The sequence below is a fragment of the Phasianus colchicus genome, chromosome 2 (assembly GCF_987193195.1).
Source record: "Phasianus colchicus chromosome 2, bPhaCol1.hap1.1, whole genome shotgun sequence".
NCBI lineage: Eukaryota > Metazoa > Chordata > Aves > Galliformes > Phasianidae > Phasianus > Phasianus colchicus.
Window position 1 is genome coordinate 4,524,538 of NC_143437.1, and position 20,241 is coordinate 4,544,778.

General features: G+C 44.4%; 2 protein-coding genes across 4 annotated transcripts in view; both read left to right on the forward strand.

Moving 5' to 3' along the window:
• Positions 1 to 18,230, forward strand: part of SLC24A3 (solute carrier family 24 member 3) — a 148,903-nt gene extending 130,673 nt beyond the window's left edge. Inside the window, exon 17 of the mRNA XM_031603372.2 lies at positions 686 to 18,230. Coding sequence (XP_031459232.1) covers positions 686 to 835 — 150 coding nt within the window. The 3' untranslated portion in view covers positions 836 to 18,230. The remainder of the gene's footprint in view (positions 1 to 685) is intronic.
• A 169-nt stretch (positions 18,231 to 18,399) lies between these two features.
• Positions 18,400 to 20,241, forward strand: part of RIN2 (Ras and Rab interactor 2) — a 57,352-nt gene continuing 55,510 nt past the window's right edge. Inside the window, exons 1-2 of one of the 3 annotated variants that reach the window (XM_031603347.2) lie at positions 18,400 to 18,499; positions 19,142 to 19,274. The gene's annotated coding sequence lies outside the window, so the exon portion shown is untranslated. Of the gene's footprint in view, positions 18,500 to 19,141; positions 19,275 to 20,241 lie in introns of those variants that run through there. The other 2 variants (XM_090134612.1, XM_090134615.1) reach the window with 2 other exon arrangements.

Below are 20,241 nucleotides of genomic sequence, written 5' to 3' on the forward strand. Positions count from 1 at the left end.
GCTGCACAGTTTGCTGTGCAACAACCTTCCAAGATACAACACAGGCCAGAACAAATTGTGCTGGGATGTGCCAATGTTTCTATTGAAAGCAGTGGCTCCTGTTCCCTGACCTTGCCAAGTCCATCATGAAAGTAGACTAGGAAAAACAAAGAGAATAGGATTAATATATCCTTGTGTCATCTTCCAACTCCCCAGACCAGCTGCTATGGCAGGGAGTGTGCTATGCAGCACACCAGCACAGTTCTCCTGCACAAGGGACTTTAACTGCAAGAGGTTTGTGCTGAAGCAAACTAAGCAAAGTCAGGCACAGCCTTAGCTGGTTCAGCTCCAAATTGAGAGACAAAGACAGACTGGAAGTGTTATAAATGAATAGAAGGGAATATAGCATTTTAAAGCACTTCCAATTGAATTACCAAAGTGAAATTCATTGCAGAAACGTAGGGCCATTTGGCCAGCAGTCAAGGGGATGCAAGTCAATATGGCTCCAAGCTCTGTGAGGGAGATGCTCAGATTTACTTTAGCAGTGGGCTTTAGCTCACTTGTTGCAGTACCTACCTTATGACTGCTTCCAGTTGATTGTATTTGGCATGGGCACAGTCATTTTCATGCTCCTGTAATTGACAAAGGATTTACCACTTTATTCAAACTGATCCTGCTGTGGTGGCTTACTCTATGTTTATTGTAGGTTTTCGGCGTGCACATGAACAAATGGAAACTGGATAAGAAGCTAGGGTGCGTGTGCCTTTCCCTGTATGGCATCTTCCTGTGTTTCTCCATCATGACAGAATTCAATGTTTTCACTTTTGTGAACTTGCCCATGTGCAGAGATCACTAACGCACATCGCAGACTGTCAGGAGGAACGTCCTTCTTACCTGTGCAATACAAACCACGGCTGGCATCTCCTGAATGCGGTGCACCTCCAAGTCGTGAAGTATATCCTGTCCATAGGACCTGTGCCCCATCTTGGTTTACCCTCTCCCCGACCCCCACAACCTGGAAAAATCCTGCATCGATGTGAAGATGAATTTTTTTTTTTTTTTTTTTTTCAACATTCATGTGATTTCTTAGCTCAGTTTTTGAACAGTGACTGGTCTCTAGATGAACTGGCTGCTAACTGGCATCAAGCCAGGCAAAACTGGTCTGCTACAATTCCTTTTTTAAGTTATTTGATGGAAGACTAATCTAATTTATGTCTTAAGACTATTGCTACAATGCAGAAGAGGGTACATCATACAGGGGCTGATTTTTGAGGAGAATTCTGGGATTTTTTTGGTTGTGTTTTTTTTTTTTTGTTGTTGTTGTTGTTACTGTTGTTTGTTTTAGTTGTGGTTTTTTATTGCCTGAGATCAACATCCTGTGTTGCAGCTTCTCCTTCTGAGCTCTGGGTCTCCTGTAATGATCCAAAAGTCACAGGGCAGTGTAATATGGGAATTTAATTCAAGGTACTCAACATATGAGTGGATTGACTGCTTATTAAAAGAAGACTGTCAAGGCAACAGACAGTGACTGCACCGTAAATAATGAATCCTGTACAGGTGTGATGAGGAATGGAAGGTAAACATGGATTTAAAGGATAAACACTGCTACCATTTTATTATTGATGTCGGCGTTTTATTAATAGGCTGTTTGTGGTATTTCCAAGCAATAGTTTGATTGCCAGCCCAGGAGGGCTACGAGGAGACGTCCTGTTTTTCTGTCATCTACACCTGGAAACGGAAGGTCAGAACTTTATTTGCTTCATCAGATTTCTTGTAGTTTTGGGGGGATTCTATAGTTCACGTCTTATTTGTTCTGAGGACATCAGTACGTGTCAAAACTTTTCTAAATGAGTTACAGACACTGGTTTCTTTAAAAGGAAAGAGGCGTATTTTGCACAGACATAGTTACTGAAGTCATTGTTTGCCACTCTTTAAAGAATACACTGGACCTGGCCAGATATTTGTCTTTTTCTTAAACAGTTGAACTTCTCTGATGGCAGATCATGTGGATTCGTCACACCTCCTCTGGGAGGGAAGAAGATGGAGAGAGAGATGGCACTTTTAAAATGTGTAATATCTACAACGCAGACTCGCTCACAGATCTTAAGTTATTGTGAAAATTTAGCTATTCATTGTTCCAGTATCCTTGCTAGATTTTGTATAATTCTGTATTAATACACAGGCAGATCCAACCCCATCAGGAACACTATCACAGCTACATTTGTTTGTATTGATACTGTGGATTCTTGCCAGCGCTGGCTGTTGTATTTACTTTAAGCACTGATCACTTCTGATTCATTTTTTTCCCCATTCTTGTATATGTTCTACTACAAGTGTGTTAATATAATACCAACTAGATGAATGTTTTTGTCTATCGTACAAGCAATGGCAAATATTGGTAATAAAGACATAGCAAACCCTAGGTTTAAAAAAAAAAAAACATGAAACCATAGAACCCTCCTAAACCTTAGGAAAAAATACCCTTAAAGTTAAACTTAAAAAAAAATCCATCCTATGCACAATGATAAATCCAGTTATCAGTTTGTTTTCACTTCTGGACGTTCGTTTTTGCTTACTTTTCTTTGGAACAGAATGATGTAAATCAAAATATTTACACCCTGTGGCTTCCATTCAGCTCTGCACCTTCTTTTCTTTCTTGGTTATGCTAAATGCGTGGATCCTTTGGCAGCCATTGCACTGTGCCCATTGGAGAAGTCCATCAGAAAAAGCCATGACCTGCTGGCCTCAGCAAATAACGCATACTTGTGGATCCCTGGCAAGAAGATGGGTGGGCCCAGGGACAGAGAACAGAGCCATTGGCATGCCTGTGTTATCACTATTGATTCTGGAAAATAGTTGTCTTGCTACGTGTTGAGCCATGCAGCCTGTTGTTGGAGCAGTCTTCTCATAAGCGTGCCCATGTTAGGAAGCCCATTGTACCTTCTTGTTGCTTTTTTTTTTTTTTTTCCTGTGGTCGTTTCTTTCCTTCTTTGTTAATGAGATTAATGATAACCACTAAAATGCCTAAAATACTTCCTTAAATCCAACAGCGTTAGCAACGATGTGGCACATTTCAGTAAAATCCACCCCAGAAATACACAGCTATACTCCTTGTAGCCAGATGCAGTTGTTTGGAAGCAGAGTGTTTTCCTTGCTGACGGAAGGAACAGATTTGGGGGAAAACAAAACAAAAGTTCCACGTCAGGGCCTACAGGGCCTATTATTACTTCTATTTTGAGTATTTATACTGCTGCTCCAATGGAGCCAGTTGGATCTATTTCTACGAAATAGCTGTTACCTATCCCACGGCACAAAAACCGAGGAGTATTTTTTTAGGAGCCTTTCCTACTGGCGTGCATTAAATACTGTAGCGTCTCATAGCTTTGTGTTGCGCGTGAAACCTGACGTTTGTTTTGAAGCTTGTGCACTGCGCAGGAATATTCTGCGAGCTGTTTGCTCTGAGCAGAAGCAGAAGGTAACGTTGGACTGCCAGTACCTGTGCCATATACGACGTGATAAGCACTTCCTATGCTGATAGTTCCAGTGAGATGCGCTTACGATTTGCAACCAGATCAACCAGTGCAGACCTGGTTTGGAACAGAAAAGACCAACTGAATGTTTTTTGTCTCCACAAAGGAGAGCCTGTCGAGTTTGTTAGCTTGTGGAAAAGTCCCCGAAGCAAAAAACTTAAGCAATTTTTTAGCAGCCACCCAAAACTCAGACATTTCTACTGACATGTAGGGTGTGTTAATAGCTTTACTTGATGGAGCAGAGGGGCTCTTTCCCTCCCGAGATGCAGGCTGTGTGGGGGAAGCTGCCGCTCGGCCTTGCCTTCGTGCCGAGCAAGGCCACAGGCCAACAGCAGCACACAGCACCTCACTGACTCTCCCCACATGGGGCAGGGAGGTTATGGGGTGCCTGGCAGCAGTGCCGTGGGCTTGGGGCACTGGGCTCAGGTGTGGTTTGGAACACAGCAGTGATTCGGATTCGCTTTTTGCTTTTCCGAAAGCAAGGGTCAGCTTTAAGCTTGAGGCCGCTCTGGTCTTGGGACCAGTCAGGTGTTTCTGGTTCCATTCCTGGTGGTTTCAGGCAATCCTTAACGAATGTTTCGAAGGGAAATGAAAGAGCCTTTTCCTCAGCTTGCTCCGACCTGATTTTGTCCCAGCTGGTGTTAAAATGTGACCCCACGCTCTGCTCAGCGTGACGGTGCCTTCCTTCCATGGCGGTTCAAAGGTAGAATGACACATGGGGAGGTCTTAAGGCACGCTGCAAAAACTGCTTTTGTCCCTACCAAAGCTGAATTATTATCATTTTTTTTCTTTTTTGACACGCTGCACTTTTTGGTAGATTGTTACTGCTGTAGGAACACCAATCTGAAGTGTGTGCATGAGAAGAGATTTTCACTGATGTAATTGGTGTTTCGTTATGGTTTTTTTTTTCCCCCCTCTGTGTTTACACTTGCCTGCCTTGTTTTCAGCTTCCCGTCCACAGCTACGTCATTGAAATTAATTAGCATGCTTTGGATTTGTGATGTTTGTGCCTGTGAAAACGAACGCTCATCCTTAACCTTCAGATGCACGACTGGCTTTTTGTTTTATCTTAAATCAAGAACAAACAGTCTAGTTTTAGAACGGCAACATCCGGTGTAGCTGGAGCAACCTGAGGGTAACATTTACTATTCTGCTGTCAGACAAGCAATTTTTATATGATCTTTCCAAATAACCATATTAGTGCTCATAAGACACAATGTAGACTGAATATTGTTGGATAGCTTTTGAGAGAACGGTAACTTTCTGCTGACTGACAAATGTTTCTTATTTAATCTTTTTTTTTTGAAAGCCCTGATAGCTTTCAGTTAAGCTTGCTGAGATGCAGAAGCGTCAGGTGTATCTATTTCAAAGTTTTAGTACTGGAAATTTAAATATGTACTTTAAAACTCAGTCTCAGTGGACACTGCTTAGCTGGATTTAAAACTGCTCTGTATTCATGGCACTGCACTTGGTCAGTAACCAATGTAGGTTGTGCTAAAACAGAGTTAAGCCCAGGGACGTCTGCCCATGTTATGTTTTGTACAAATTTAACCACACCAGTTCAAAGCCCTGTTTTTAAGGAACGTATACACAAGACCTCAGCCATTTTTCTTCAAATTAGAGAAGTGAGTGTCCTAGGTGTAACACAAGCCTTAAAGTAAGATTGAGTGAAAACTGACCTCTACTGAAAGTAACAACAAAACTCCAGTGATTTATTTCAGGGTCAATATACATATTCACAGCAGTTAGTCCTGAAAAGGCCTGATGTTCTGTGTCTTTGTAAAGATGAATGAACTCTTTATTTTCTTTTTGGAATAGATGAATGAATACCTATTAATGGCTAGACACCTCTAAGGAGATTTATGTGAATATCCTGTTCATCGCAAGCCTTTAATGGCCTCTCATTTGAAGCATATTTTGTAGGTGCATCAACTTCCAGCCTGCTCTGACTCGTTGGACTGAATCTCCAGAATCCATATCAGGTGTGGGCAAATCCATGCCTTATGGAAAAGTTGTCTTTATTCACAGGAAAGCGATCAGGGAAGATAATAGCAATTTCTTTCATTGCACACCAGCAGATAAAATTTGATTTTAAAATCTATTGTTTACCACCCTGAATAAGCCTGAGATCGTGGCCACGTTGTCTCAGCTAAATATCCCTGGTGAAGGGACAAGAAAACAAGACGTAGAGGAAACATTTAAGGGAACTGGGATTGTTTTGTCTGGAGGAGGGTGAGGGGAGATCTCATCACTCTTTACAACTACCTGAAAGGAGGCTGTAGAGGGCTCACTTCTCAGGTGACAACTGGTAGGACATGAGGAAGCAGACTCAGCTTGTGCCAGGTGAGATTTACATTAGAGACCATGCAAAAGGTGGTAAGGCGTTGGAACAGGCTGCTCAGGGAGGTGGAATCACCATCCCTGGAAGTGTCTAAGAGATGTGTGGACATGGTGCTTAGGTACGTGGTTTAGCTGCAGACTTGGTAATGTCAGGTGATGGTTGGATCTGATCATCTTCTGTCTGTGTCTTTTCCAACCTAAATGATTCTATGAAATGGTCGTGGTTTAACCCAGCAAGCAGCTAAACACCACACAGCCTCTCGCTCCCTGCCTCCCATGGGATGGCCAAATTCCAGCCAGTCCCTGAGCAGTGGCTGCCCCCGACCAGCTCTTAACTTTATAGACTTCTCACACGATGCCATATGGTGTGGAATAGCCCTCTGGCCAGTTTAGGTCAGCTGTCCTGTTTCTGTCCCATCCCAGCTCCTTGTGCCCTCCAGCCTCCTTGCTGACAGGACAGTACTGGAAAACTGAAATATCTGTGGCTCTGCACAGCTCTGCTCAGCAACAAGTAAACCTCAGTGTGTTACCAAGATTGTTTTTCTCCTAAAACCACATCAGCACATCACCATAACAGGCACTATGAAGAAAACCAACTCTGTCCCAGCTGAAACCAGGACAGAAACTAGGGCAGAAGCATCTAATTTCAGGGATGCCTCTTAAAAAGCACAACTTGTGTAAAGCTCCAGATTTTGTAATGTATTTATACAGTTAAATTTATTGTGGTATATTTTAGGTAATTTTTATTTTACTTTTTCTAATAGCCTTGCGGAACAAGTTTTAATACTTCCACACTGAAATAGTCTGATGGACATCCTGTCAGTGTAATCTTCATTCATCAGATAGAGCTTAAATGGTGCCAGAAATCGGTGTAGGAATTTTCTATCAACAGTTTCACATCAGCTTTTTCTTGCCAGTTGCAGGAAACAAAGTGTAATGGTGCATGCCCAAACCTATGAGGACAGTGGTAGCTGATTATGGATTAATTCAGATATTGAGCTTTTGCCTTTGAGGTTTCCCATCAGCATGTCTTGCAGATAAGGCAGGCAGCTTGGCTTCCCAGCGAAGTAATTCCCACTGCTGGATGTTTCATTAATCTGATCTCATGCTATAATGAAAGAAGGGGCCTGCTGGTACCCCCCTTTGTCACTGAAATACCAGAGACCTGCTTAACTCGAGACTCATACTTTGTGCAGAAGTCTGTGTATTGAAAGATAAGCACACGCTGAAGTGTTTTAATGCGGAGTTCATTTTAATGAATCCAGCTCTTTGGCATCACCATTAAGTGCTCAGCAAAAGCAGCACTTACTCAGAGTGAAGGCTCTCATCAGGAGCAGCTGCAGCAAAATGTTCCCATTTGAAGAGGCAGGTGAAATTGTGTGTGATTAATGAGCAGATAACTCTGATGAGGAGGACCTGTATCAAACGTGCCTTGGATTAAAATAAAAGAAGGTGACTTTGAAAAGTCTGTAAAACTTTTATAAACTGTTCGCTGGCAGGCTGCTACTGAGATTTTTATTATTGCTGTGGTTTAGGAAAATAGATCTGGGGGCACAAAGACTGTGGTTGCTTCCAGGACCTTCATATGTGAACAGAATTGTGCTATTGACCGCTCTTGGGCCAGCACTCGAAATTAAGTGCTGGCTCAACTGCGTTGCAAAAACATGCTTTACATCCTGACTTTGAGTCCTGCTCGAAATCAAAACAACAGGTGTTTGTTTAAGGAGAGCAGTTATTTGGGTGGGAACATCTGTCTGGGACCAAGACACTGTGTATGGGAGGACTTGTGATAGAGATGAGATGCACAGATACTGTATAAACGTTGGGAGGTGGGATGAAGTCTTTTTAGAAGGTAAACAATCCCATATACCCAACAGCCTGCTAGTTTGCTTAGGATTTTGTCTTGCTCCTTTTGTTACAAGGATTCAGGACTTTGCTTCTGCTCTCAGAAGTTGAAACCCCTGTCCTCCCTCCCTAGCACAGAATTTGTACCCTGTGCTAATAGAAATAGGGTGTAGTTTTTGACCTGGTAAATTGATGGGAGGAAATGCAAGGAGATCTTTGTGTGGCGTGTTGATCTCAAACCACCAGACTGCAAGACACAGTAAGCCTATGGTCTGCCCTGAAAATGCTCCACACCACCAAAATAGCCAAATAATGGGGCGGGGGAAGACTTTTAATGGGATGTCTTTTAAAAGGCTCTTCAAAGGGAATTGTGTGAGGATATTGTAAGGATATTGTATGTCTTCAGTGGCCTCGTTACTTACTCGCTTGTAAATACACTGTACTCACTCTGTCAGCTGCAAAAATGAATGAAATGGATACAGCCCTGTTCGATTTTTGTTATGGAGTGAAACTCATCATGCAATAAACATAACTGATGTGAGTAGGTGGTTGTATGTAGGTCGCTCTGAAAGTAATGCTTCCTATTTATTCCCATGGAAACTATAACAGATACGAAGAGCACGATAACACTGTTTGACAGAGCACATTCTCAGCTACAAAATGCTATTTTTCAACACTGTCACCATTAGCTGTGCATTTTCATATCAGTGATAGACAAGAGCCTGCAGGCCACACTCATAACAATCTCCACCAGTGGAAGTGACCACTGTTGCTGTCACCACTGCTGAAATGCACCACCCACCCCTCACTGTGCTCACAGCCACTGCTTGGCTGCCATCAACGCTCAGGAAGTGTTGATGAATGTCAGTGGTGCCATTTTTTGCACATGGAGGAATTCAGTGACACCTTGGCTTCCATGCCAGACACCTCTCTGTCAGGCTGCCCTTCTGCTGCCACCTGTCACACGGCAACAAAATGGAATGGGGCATTGGTGGGAAGGTTCAGCATCTACTGCCGTCCCACCAGCATCTGCCTCTGACATCATGGGACAGCACGATGAAATAGGAGGGATTACTTTCAGAGCAACCTTCGTAATGAGCTGGGTGTGTTTTATAGAGCCAAACTACAGTATACTGTTTTTGTTAAGAGAATCAGTCATAAGTTGATATAATTTTTATTGGTGGATTTGGGGCCTTGTTTTTTTCTTAATGCATAAACATAGATCTCTATTCAACTAGCAAATATATATATATATACTATACCTAGTATGTTTACCATTGTTAAAATGAAGCCCTGTGCACACTGCCATTTCTGTGGGAATAAAGCCCTATCATGGCAACTGCTAAGACCAAATGATACTCATACATATCTATTGATAAGTACAAGAGATGGTTATGAGTTTCGAGTTGTTGAGGTGTACAGCAGTTGTACGTCTATAATTCAGCAGGTCAAAAGCTTGACCAGCACATAGCTCTGCATTCAGACGTATTTCCAATTGTAATTATTTTTAGTCATCTGAAGTTCCAGTTGCATATTCTGAATGTAAGGATGGGTTTAAATAATAATTCAAAAAGAAGAGATGTTGAGGAGGTCAGGAAATTCTGCACTGAGGTATTTATGCGTTTTATTTATTTATTTATCTTTCGGGAAGAGTTGAGCCTTTGGTTCAATAATGTGTTTCCTTGTGTTGGCAAAATTAGTAAAAATTAGTAAAATTAGTAAAACTCCTATTTCAGTCCTCACCTAAAGCTAAAGCAAGGATCTCCCTCTTGAAATCCTCCAGTCAGATGAGCCCAGCACTCACAAACGTGACGCGGCCGTGTTTCCGCTGTGCTGTTTTGCTTTCAGGTAGGTCAGTTGATCTCAATCGTAGAAGAATATATCAGGTTATCATTGCCTTCTTTGTGAATTACAGTAGGGCTCAGTGCTGGGAAATAAAAGAGCAATGGTGGAGTCATTTTTGATGGTATCTCCCAACGACTTGTGGATTTCTTAGATTAGAAAATAAACATTTAGGAGATAAAGGCTGATTGCGTGAAGTATTGCATAAGTCTTTCATGTATATTCAGGTCATTGTCAGGATTTGCATGACATGAACTTCCACATGTTGTCAAGGGTAAGCCTGAGTTCCTCTTGGATTTTCAGGAAAAATTCCTTTTCTTTCAGTAATTCTTACTGCTGAGTCAAAACGTCTGAGCGTAACATATCTTTATTTCAGATTTGGATTATGAAATTACACCTTGCTTAGGACAAATGAGCAAGTGCAGAACTTGAGCTACTGCTGACTACAGTGAATACTTGACAAAAGCCAAAGCAGCGAGTTTATGGAATAACTTTGGTTCTTAAGGGCTTTTCTACATGCACAGCAAGCAAAGGACACAAAGCACGAATCCGTATTTATGCAGCACAAGTGGAGAGTGAGTGTGAATGAGAGTGCTGTGGCATCACAGAAAGCTGGTTACTGTGTAGTGGGGATGCTGGCAAGCTTTGCAGAAGTTCATAGGTAGAATCACTAAGGTTGGAAGAGACCTCTGAGATCATCAAGTCCTACCATCAGCCCATCAAGGCTGCATTTATGTGAGGCTTTGTGTGAGTACTGTTTATCTTTACAACTCCTGTCCTCCTGATGAAAGGTGTTTCTTCCCAGGGAGAAACACAGCACCCTTTTATCAGGGCGAAGGGAAGAGAGACACGAGGGATAAAGTCCCTCGCTCAGTACTTACCCTCACTTCACAGGTGTGCATTTTATCTTTTCCATTAATGCTTGGGTGAACTTGCCAGTAAGAGCCTACGTGCCTGATAGAGGGAACACATTTTGCTTCTTTTTCCCTTGAGGAATAGTTTCATTTCATTGCCTCTCCTTGTAAAGTTGGGAGCCATTGCCAGGCCCCTAATGCAGATAGTATTTGCAAAAGATGGTCAAAGGAATAATCAGTTATCCTCACATTGAATGTTTGGAGACCGAAACCAAAGTAAGAAGATGTTTCTCACTATTTTTTTTTTTGTTTGGTTTGGGTTTTTGGGTGTGGGTTGTTTTTGTTTTTGTTTTTTTGCTGCTGTCTGCCAAAGTTGCATGCTGCCTGGAATCCTGGGTGTGGGTTGGCAGTGGTTTGGTGTTAGTGTGGCCACCAGAGCAGGAGAACAGGCCTGGTGCTTCTCTTCAGTCCATGGGTTGGCTGGGGGAGAGGTTATCTCATAGCCCAGCAGTTGGACATTCAAGATCCAATAGCTGCTTGGGGCTCTTATGGAAAACTTATCACTGTACCATGATTAAAGTCTTAGAGCTCTGAATGCAATCCCCACATGGGCTTGTACTAACTGTGATGAAACCATACCGATCTTGTTGAATTGCACGCACGATTTCTACTTTATGGTGTGGTCAGGCTGCAGGAGGCACAGCAAAACAAGTCAGTAAAACAAGCACCTTCTGTTCGACTCAGGATCAAACAGCATTTCCTGAGTGCAAAGACTGTGTGATGCTTCAATCCATAAGGAAGAAAATGTAGGTGGAACCAAGCACAAATGCACATAATGCATCATGTTCATTGACAGCCAGCCAGAAAAAAAATAACCAGTGGTTTATGGTAATACAATTCTATTCAAAATAGCTTTTTTATTAAGTCGGCTTAGAAATGTTAAAATGGTGGAGCCACAGACAAAATATTTGTTACCTTTTGAAATGAGTTACAATGGTTTTGTCATACTTGTACAAGTATTATAAGGTCAGTCTTTCTGTATGTTTGTTTTACAGCTTGTTGTAGAATAGTATTTTATGCATAGCTGTTCCACTTGCCTGTGTAAGTTACAAATTCAACAGAAATTAAAGCATGCATTTTTCTCTGTTTGCTGGTAACATATGAGATTAGAAACTTGTATTTCTGTGTTTTTAATGTGTTATACTATAAACAAAATTCACAGCACTATTGTCTATGGAATATCAAAAAGTTTTATTAGAATGAATTACTTTCAGTGTTTTGTCATTTGATTTAATAACGTGTCAGACATCTACACTAAGACAATATAATGTTTATCAATAAAAATATCCTCTCTTTGTACTAAGTTAACATTTCAGGACATGCTTGGACATAGGCATGGCACACCCCTGTGGGTCACAGGACCAGCCATTTGTTCAGTTCTGCCATGGCTGTGAGAATCCTTTGTACCACTCTTTCAATGTGAGCACTCAGCTAGAGAGGGAGTGAGGGAAGAAGGAAAGGGAGTTTTTATATCTTGTATTTCCTGCACTGCTTAACGTGCTTTTGCTGTAAAGGTGCATGAACCATAGTAGCTCCTATAAATGCTGGCTGGCTCACCTGGACTGCACATGTCAGAGTCCATAGAGAAACATGAAGGGAATTGAATTTGCTATTAGATAATGAGCCAAATTCTGCTCTTTTACAGCAGTAAAGATTTGAAATTACTGCAGTGAAGTAAGTAAATTTTTTCTAGACATAAGGTAGCATGAGTTAACTGCTGCTCTCCCAGCTGGAAGGATTCCACACCTGTGACCATTGAACAGCAGACAGCTGTGTTACAAGCTGCAGTCCTCCTCTGAAGTCGTTCCTGAAGTAATATTTTCAATAATGCTTGGAATAATAATAAGGAGGTGCTATATAAGAGCTTCTGATATAGCAGGAAACCTATGGAGGGGGCTGGTTAGAAGGCATGACTTCTAGAGCAGTAAAATATTTGGGCCATCCTGATGCTCTGTGCATGCAGGCTAAGTTTCCCTGGGAAATCTGAGCCTGTGCTGTGACAGGATTCCCACTGTTTCTGCCTAACGTGATCAGGAGGCTGGGATTCTTTATCCAACCTCCTTCCCTTTCCTTTTTTTCTTGAAGGGTTGAGATGTGTGAATGGAAGAGCATGCAAGTGGGACCAGCAACCTCAACTAAAGTACATTTGCTTAGGTCTTTGTAACAGCCTCTGCCAAAATGACATCTTTATTCTCAAGTAGCCACCACAAGAAGGGATCATTTATGTACTTATATGCAGCTATTTCCAGGTGTGGAGGAGACACATTTGATCCTGTACCTGTCTGTGAGTAAAGGGATGAGGTACAGCCTTTGATGTTAATGTAAAAAATGTCCTTCAGTGGTGCAAACCCACCAGTTGTCTCATTAGCTTTCTGTCTGTCTGCTGGCAACCCAAAAAGTATGTTGGAATTCATAAGGATGCTGGATCACTGTAGAGACTTCCCCACAACAAGTTTTCTGGTTCAAAGATAATCTTGCTTTCTGTCACAATGTGGAGCTGTTCCAATAGGCTGTTGGACTCCAAAGATATTCCCAGTCCCAACTCCATGCCAGAGTGAAATGCCAGATATGTTTTGATTTTGGTTTTGGGTTGGTTGGTTTGTTTTGGTCTTGTGTTCACTTCACTTTTAAAAAATGCCATGTGATTTACAGCTTGGACAGTTAGAACATGGTTGGGGCAGTCCAAGGTACCAGGACTTCCATCTAAAACTAGCAGAATTGAAGCACTTGCCTCCCTTTCTGTTCATCTATGGAACGAAGGAGAGCTTGGAGACATCCCTCCACCCAGTGTTTTCAGCCTTGTGGTGCTGCAGCTTCCCAGGACTCAGTGGGCTGGCTAGTGAGACTTCCCACCTGAGGTTTCTCCCTGTCCTCCAATAAGATGCCTGGACTGGCTACCCACACCCTAGAAAACAGGTGCTTAATGATTAGGCTGTTCAGTGCCCAAATCCTTTACTAGCAGCCTTGAAACTACAGCTCCTAATCCCTGGTCCTGGGAGCTCAGCACACACAGGAACTTCCACAGTGTTATTTTTCCTGAAAAGCTCCTGAAGCGCAGACAAGACATACAGCTAAATATGCAGACACAGGACTTGGGACGAACTACAGGTATGTTTTTTGTATGTTTGCTTTTCTTCCACACTGTAACGGTAATCAGAGCTCTTAGCACAGCTGAGCATCTGCTCACTTCCCCTCCAGCTGTTTTAAGTGGGCTGCAGCTCATAGCAAGAAAAGAGGCACATCTTCAACTTCTGGCTGCCAGGAATAAACTAAGTGGTGTGAGCTGTCTTTGCGGTGCCAAGCAAATCACTAGAGAAGAGTAGGATGGGATAAACAAAAACAATTAACTAGTACAGCCTGGGGACAGCAGGTGCAGTAAAACCACTTCAAACCAGAGCAGTTGCTTACTGTAATTGCTCGCACAAGAAGATTTCGCAAGGGAGCCTTTAAAGACCGAATTAATAAAACTGTGGCATAATTAATGTATCAGCTGCAGTGGGAATGTCTGAAGTAACATTCTAAGATGAACTCTGCTGTTGATTTTGCACGTGTGAGCTTGAATCAACACCCTCCTGCCTGAAATTTGCATTGACTGCAATGTGAACCTGAATTTAAGAGTTACTTTTCCTAACACTGCAGATCAGTACCATATAGGGCATGCAGACTTACAAATACCATCAGGAATGGGACTCAACCTTAGTGACAGAGCTTGCTGGATTGAATATTAGTAACCAGTTCATCACGAATGTGTAAGGACTATTGGGATATGCTCATTTTCAATAACCCACTTCCAATTTTCCAGAGTGTGCTCTCTGTCATATACTAATGAATAGTTTTGTCTCAGTGGGAAAATAATGAGTTTCTATATACCTCATGTCCTCTGTAAATCAACTTAGTAGCTTTCATCTGTGTGACACAGCTGGGATTATCAATGGTCCCTAAACTCGAGCTACTCAAGGACTGTGCTGTGGCTGTAATTACAGCAGTAATACACTTGGACAGATTAGAGTATTAAATCTTGAAGGCCAGATCTTGGCATCCTTACTCACAAAGCTACATATTCATGTTATTCCATTCTTCCCATTCAAATCAGTCTACCTGTAAACTATGGATGTGATTTAACTGCAGATGGCTTAAAGCCCTGGGCTAGCTGCAGCTCTGCCCTCACTCCTGGCTATCCCTCCTCTATCCAGGCTGAAAAGTAAGCTCCAGATCTAAGTAGGTAGCAATCTGTTTAACTTGATGGAGAGGTCTATGGCTAGAACTGCTTAGGAACTTGGTCTCATATGCATTACGTTTTAGGTATGATCCAGTCTTATTGCTTCCTACCATATGATTTTAGGACATTTAACCTTTCTGAGGAATGGTGACAATATTTGGTGGTACTTTAACTGTTAATCTCTATATTAGGTTCTCTTACTTTTTACTGATGAACTTGCTCCCCTCTGGAGAAAAATGAGGGCTCTAACTTCAATCAGCCTGAGGACATCTTTCAAACTATAGGGCTTTACCCCAGCTTCTGCAGCAGGCAGCTTTTACAAGCAACTCCAAACTGAAGGCAAAATATTTGACTGTAAATTCAGAGCACATTGGGAAACATTAATACTTCCACTAATAAAGACAAGAGCTTTCAACACAGCTTCAGGCAATTTTTCCCTCCTCAAATAATGGTGCTCTAGTTGCTATCCAAGCAAAGGGAGGGCCTGATTCTCCTCCAGACTTGCAGTGTTCTGGCTGCCAAGAAATGATAAAACAAATGCTTGCTGCCACCTGAGAACAGCATTGCCTACAGGCACAAAAAGTGCACGTAGGCATGCTGCAGCAGTGCAAGTCTCAGGAAGCAATAGGTTAATAGTGGTAATTAAGAAGCTGAAATTAAATTAATGCATTTTTGTTGGGGCTAGTTAAGCAGTGCGCTGGTATAACATCCTGCAAAAGTGACAGAAAATGAGTTGGTCACAGTTCTCCCCAGTGATGTTTTCCCATGAATTGTTATTGTAGACATCATTTCTCATTGCAACTGGAAAGCTGAAACACCACTGACTTTACTGAGCAAACAATTTCATGGCCAGACTATAAACATTGCTTTTCACCCCATCTTTTCTTCTCCAGTAGTGTTAGAAAAATGAAGGATGAATCTCAATCATTACCTTCTTGCAAGTTAAGACAGTCTCAGAAGAAGGACTGGAAATACCAGTATCCATTTCTGGTTGACAATGAGTGTGTGTTCCCTTTTGCCAGCATCTCTATCACCATAATGAAGGTTGAGACTAGTTTTCTCTATAGCTAATGAGAACTTTAAAACTGATGTCCAAACTAGAATCAGCTCAAGTTGCTATATTTCAGCAGTGTGTCTGCACCAATCTCAGCAGTTCAGAGTTCAGATGGAGCAAGGAGGCAGTTACCTAAACACAGATCCTCTTCCCTCCTACCCATGTGGTGTCTAGGCAACAGTAGTGTAATTAAAATACGGCTCTGACTTCCCAAATTTTTTGGGATTAATCACAGCTAGTGTCTGGCAGCCGCTGTCTCTCTGGACATCCTTGCTTTCATGTCACTCTGGCTTGAGCTGTAAACTGAGGAATAGCTTTTGGCACACATGTAGCAGGAGTGAGCTTTCATTGGCAGCCAGAGGCTCATTATGTCCCTTCCCTGCTCCCTGATCCAACAGGGCTGCTGGCAGGACCAGGTGCAGAGCCTTGGCACTTCCCAACACAGGATAAGAAAGCATTGCTTGCATCAGTCCTCCCAGAGGGCACAACGTATGCAGTGTGGGTTGTGGGGGCTTTCTGAGAAATTTAGAGTGCCAGTCCATGCACTCTTTAAAGGCTGTTGTGTCAAAGTCCTCCCAAGTCTCTGCACTGTTATACATTTTATCTGAATACTTGGGTTTTCAACCCACTTAAACAGAAGGTAAAAAGTAAGCGTTACAGAGTTGGAAGTGCAGTTATACAGTATTTGCACTTACTCATTTCCTGGCTGTCAGGGAGAAGCTTGAAGACAAACTGGCTGTCGGATCTCTCATCAGAACTCCATGATGGAAATTTGTCCTGATGCGGGGGAGTGTTGAAAAGCTGTTGGCCAGATCTCCCTTAATGGGATAATGCTGAGAAATGAACTTGAGTGCACAGTGCCATCAAATAATAAAAAAGTAATTTCCTCCCATGGACATAGTGACTAACAGTCATAAACAACTCAATTCCAGTGCTTTGCTGTCAACCTTAAAGAAGACAAAAAGGAGTAAGGAATCAAAGAGTGGCTCTGCCATGATGCAGAAAATAGAATGTAGACATTCTTCTCATTCCATATCGGAAAGGCCATATGAAGAAACAGAAACAACCCTTTATATAATTTTTCCAGACTGAAGGTTCTCTCACTTATGTAGCCTTGAGCTCAAGAAGTACAAGAGCACTGTAGCCTCTCTTCTCTCCTGCAAAGCTCACGGCCCTGTGGCAGCTCCTGGGACAGGGGTCAGGGGATACACAATCTCAACACAGAAACACTGGCCCCCATGAGAGAAGCCAGCTGAATTGTTGTCGCTCCTTGCTGGAATTTGCCTGGGTGTGACCACAGATAAGTGAACGTTAACCTTTGGTATCTACTCAAAACACTGGAGATGCCACTAACACTGTTTTGCTCTGCAATTGTGATTTTTGTTTTTACAGAGCTAAAGCACACGGTACCCAGGCTCTGTCAAAACCAAATCATACCAGGAAACTACCAAAACCTTGCAGGGGTGCATGGTGTAGCAGGAAGGCTAAGTGCTGCTTCTTGTTCAGGCTTGGTGAGTCCTCCAGGGCATTGCTTGGAGCCTTCAGCTTGCGTGTTGGTTCTGCTAGAGCAGAGATGTTTCAGTAGCCCTCAGGGTGGCTCACAGAAGGCAGATCAGCTTTTGCAACCTGCCAGCAGGATTGCTTCAGCTGTCTCCAGTTCACCCTACAAGTTTCACACCACTCTGTCAAAAGACAGCTAGCGATTGCATCAATAAAAGCTGCTGGTGGTTGTCTCTGTGAGCCTGCCTGGGCTCTTCCAACAGCTGAGGATTAGTGCCCGTTTTTATGGAGGTCATAGAATCACTAAGGTTGGAAAGATCACTAAGATCATCAAGTCCAACCATCAGCCCATGTCTGTTACTGCTCTAGATCACGTCACTCAGTGTGACATCTGCCCTTTTCTTGAACACCTTCAGGGATGGTGATCCCACATCCCTGGGCAGCTGTGTCAGTGCAGAATCACTTCTGGAGAAGGAATTGTTCCTAATATCCAACCTGGACCTCCCCTGGCACAGCTTAAAGCCATCCCCTCTCGTCCTATGGCCGTTCCCTGGGAGCAGAGGCCGACCCCACCTCACACAGCCTCCTTTCGGGTCGTTGCAGAGAGCCACGAGGTCTCCCCTGAGCCTCCTCTTCTCCAGACCGAACAGCCCCGCTTCCCTCAGCCGCTGCCCATCACACTTGTGCTCCAGACCCCTCACAGCTCCGCTGCCCTTCTCTGCACACGCTGCAGCCCTCGGTGCCTTTCCTGCAGTGAGGGCAGCCTCCCCAGTGTCAGTGCGGAGGGACGGCCACCTCCCGCGCTCTCAGAACGGCCGTGCCTCCCTTAACCACGTCTCCCCACCGCTGTTTGGCCGTGGGCAGCTCAGCACAACAGCCGCTCTCCACAACATGGCTGCTGGCATTTCAGCCACTGCTCCATTTACGGAGAGCTAACGGCTGCCTAACTGGAGTTGAAGCCTCGCTCTCCTCGTTTTGTCATCGAAACGATCCCAACGACTCGAACGGTTCTGTGAGGTACAGCGCCTAGAACGGCGCTGCGCATCCCGCAAGGCGCCCGCTGCCACTCGGGGCCGATCAGCACCGCGATCCCCCCAGCGAGGCGCCTCCCGACCCCCGCAGGCAGAGCGCGGCGCCGCGCAGGCGCCGTGCCGGGGGGAGCGGCCGCGGGCCTCGGGAAGAGGCGGCACAGCGGCGCGGCTCCTCCCCGCGCCCCAGCCCGGCCGGCCGCGGGCTGCCGCCGCCGGTTGCGCTCGCTGCGGGCCGGCTGCGCGAGGTAAGGGGGCGGCGGGCGGGGGAGGCCGGGCGGCCGCAGGGCGGCCCACGGGGGGCCGTCGCCCCGCAGAGCGAGGTGGGGGCCGCTCTCCGCCGGCAGCGCCGTGGAGGCTCCGCGGGGCCTGGCGGGCGGGCTGGCTGGGACGGCGTCTGTATCTTGACGTTTTGTTTCTGTAATGGTTTCCTCGTGAACGTTGTCCCGCGAGTTGATTCTTAATTTTAAACCGCCCGAGCGCGTAGGGGCGCGAGGTGTCCGTTGCGCTGCGGGTGCGAGCGCTTTGTCTCACGTCACCTGCCGCCCGGCCCTGGGAGCGCCTCCCGCGGGCACCGCTGGGCGGCCGGAGCTGCGACGGACCCCTGAAGGCCGCCCAGTCCAACCCCTGCGGTGCGCGGGGCCACCCGCAGCTCCTGCAGCCTCGCGTCCAGCCTGACCTCGTGCGGGGATGGAGCACCGCCACCTCTGTGGGCAACCCGTGTCTCTGCCCTCGTTACAAACAACTTCCCCTTAGATGCAGGGTGGTCTGCACCTGGCGTTTCTGCGCAGGCAGGAGCTGCCAGGATAAACGTGATGGAGGTTTAGCTGTTAGAACGCAGCTTTTGGAGAGCGGCTCGCGAAGTCACTGGAATTAATTTTTCTTTGCAGAACTGCCTGCTTGCCCAGGTTGCAGGCTCTATGGCTCGCGGGGCAGCGCTTAGAAGAGCAGTCGCTTGGAGCTGCGGGCTGCGCGAGCCTGCAGCAGCTCTGCTTTTGGTTCGGCTCCATCTGCTTTGGCTCTGTGAGTATTTCTCTGTTGTACTGGCACGCGGGGCGGGCAGAACAAAGCTCTTACCTCGTCTTAGGCCTGGTTAGGTCTGTGAAGAGTTCTGTTAGAGTTGGACTGCACTGAGTGGTAGCGAAGTCTCCTTCTCTGGAGATAGTCGAAACCTGTCTGGATGCCCACCTGTGTGATGTGCTGTAGGGAACTGGCTTTAGCAGGTTGGACGTTGGGGTTGGACTCAGTGAGCTCCAGATGTCCCATCCAACCCCTACGTTTCTGTGATTTTCCTTAATTGTTGAGATCTCCGTGTTGAATTAGATGAGCAGAAAGACTGTGTGAAATAAACTGTGTGTTAATTGTACAGCGAAGCAAGAAAAGCACTGTGATTCTGAGAGTATTTATGTGGAGCCATCCTGTGTTTTTCTGTGTGTAATCCTAGCATGCATTTAATTTCTTGGAGAGGATTCATAGCAAATCTGCTGCCTTATTCTTTGTATTAATTAAAACATAGGGTAAGTAATAATTACCAAGAATTTCAGCAATACTGAAATGATGGTGGAAAAGCTAGTGGTGAAACAAGATTCCTGTATGTTTTTAGGTGTCTACTCACTGAATTACTTTTGAATCATACACAGAGTGTTTTCTTGAATGGATGTTTGTAGATCAGTTTGTTCCTTTTTTGTAGACTTGTAAGTGGTTGGATTTTTGTTAGCTTCCTTTACTCCTCACTGGATTTCTGATCATGCTGTGCTACCCCCGGTTAAGGTGTCTGACAGATCAGTTGGTGAAGATTCATTTGTGTGGTAATAGAAGTTTTCTCTGGGTGAAGGCTTTGGAAGGACAGCTAACACAAATATCAGTCTGTTGAGAAGTTGGTCACGTTAAGCGTAGGAGTGAAGTCTGCTTGAAAAATTGCTGGTGGCTTGAGGGACTTCTGTGTTGAACGTGCTGAGAAAACTGAATCTGTGGTTGCTTGTCAGAGCAC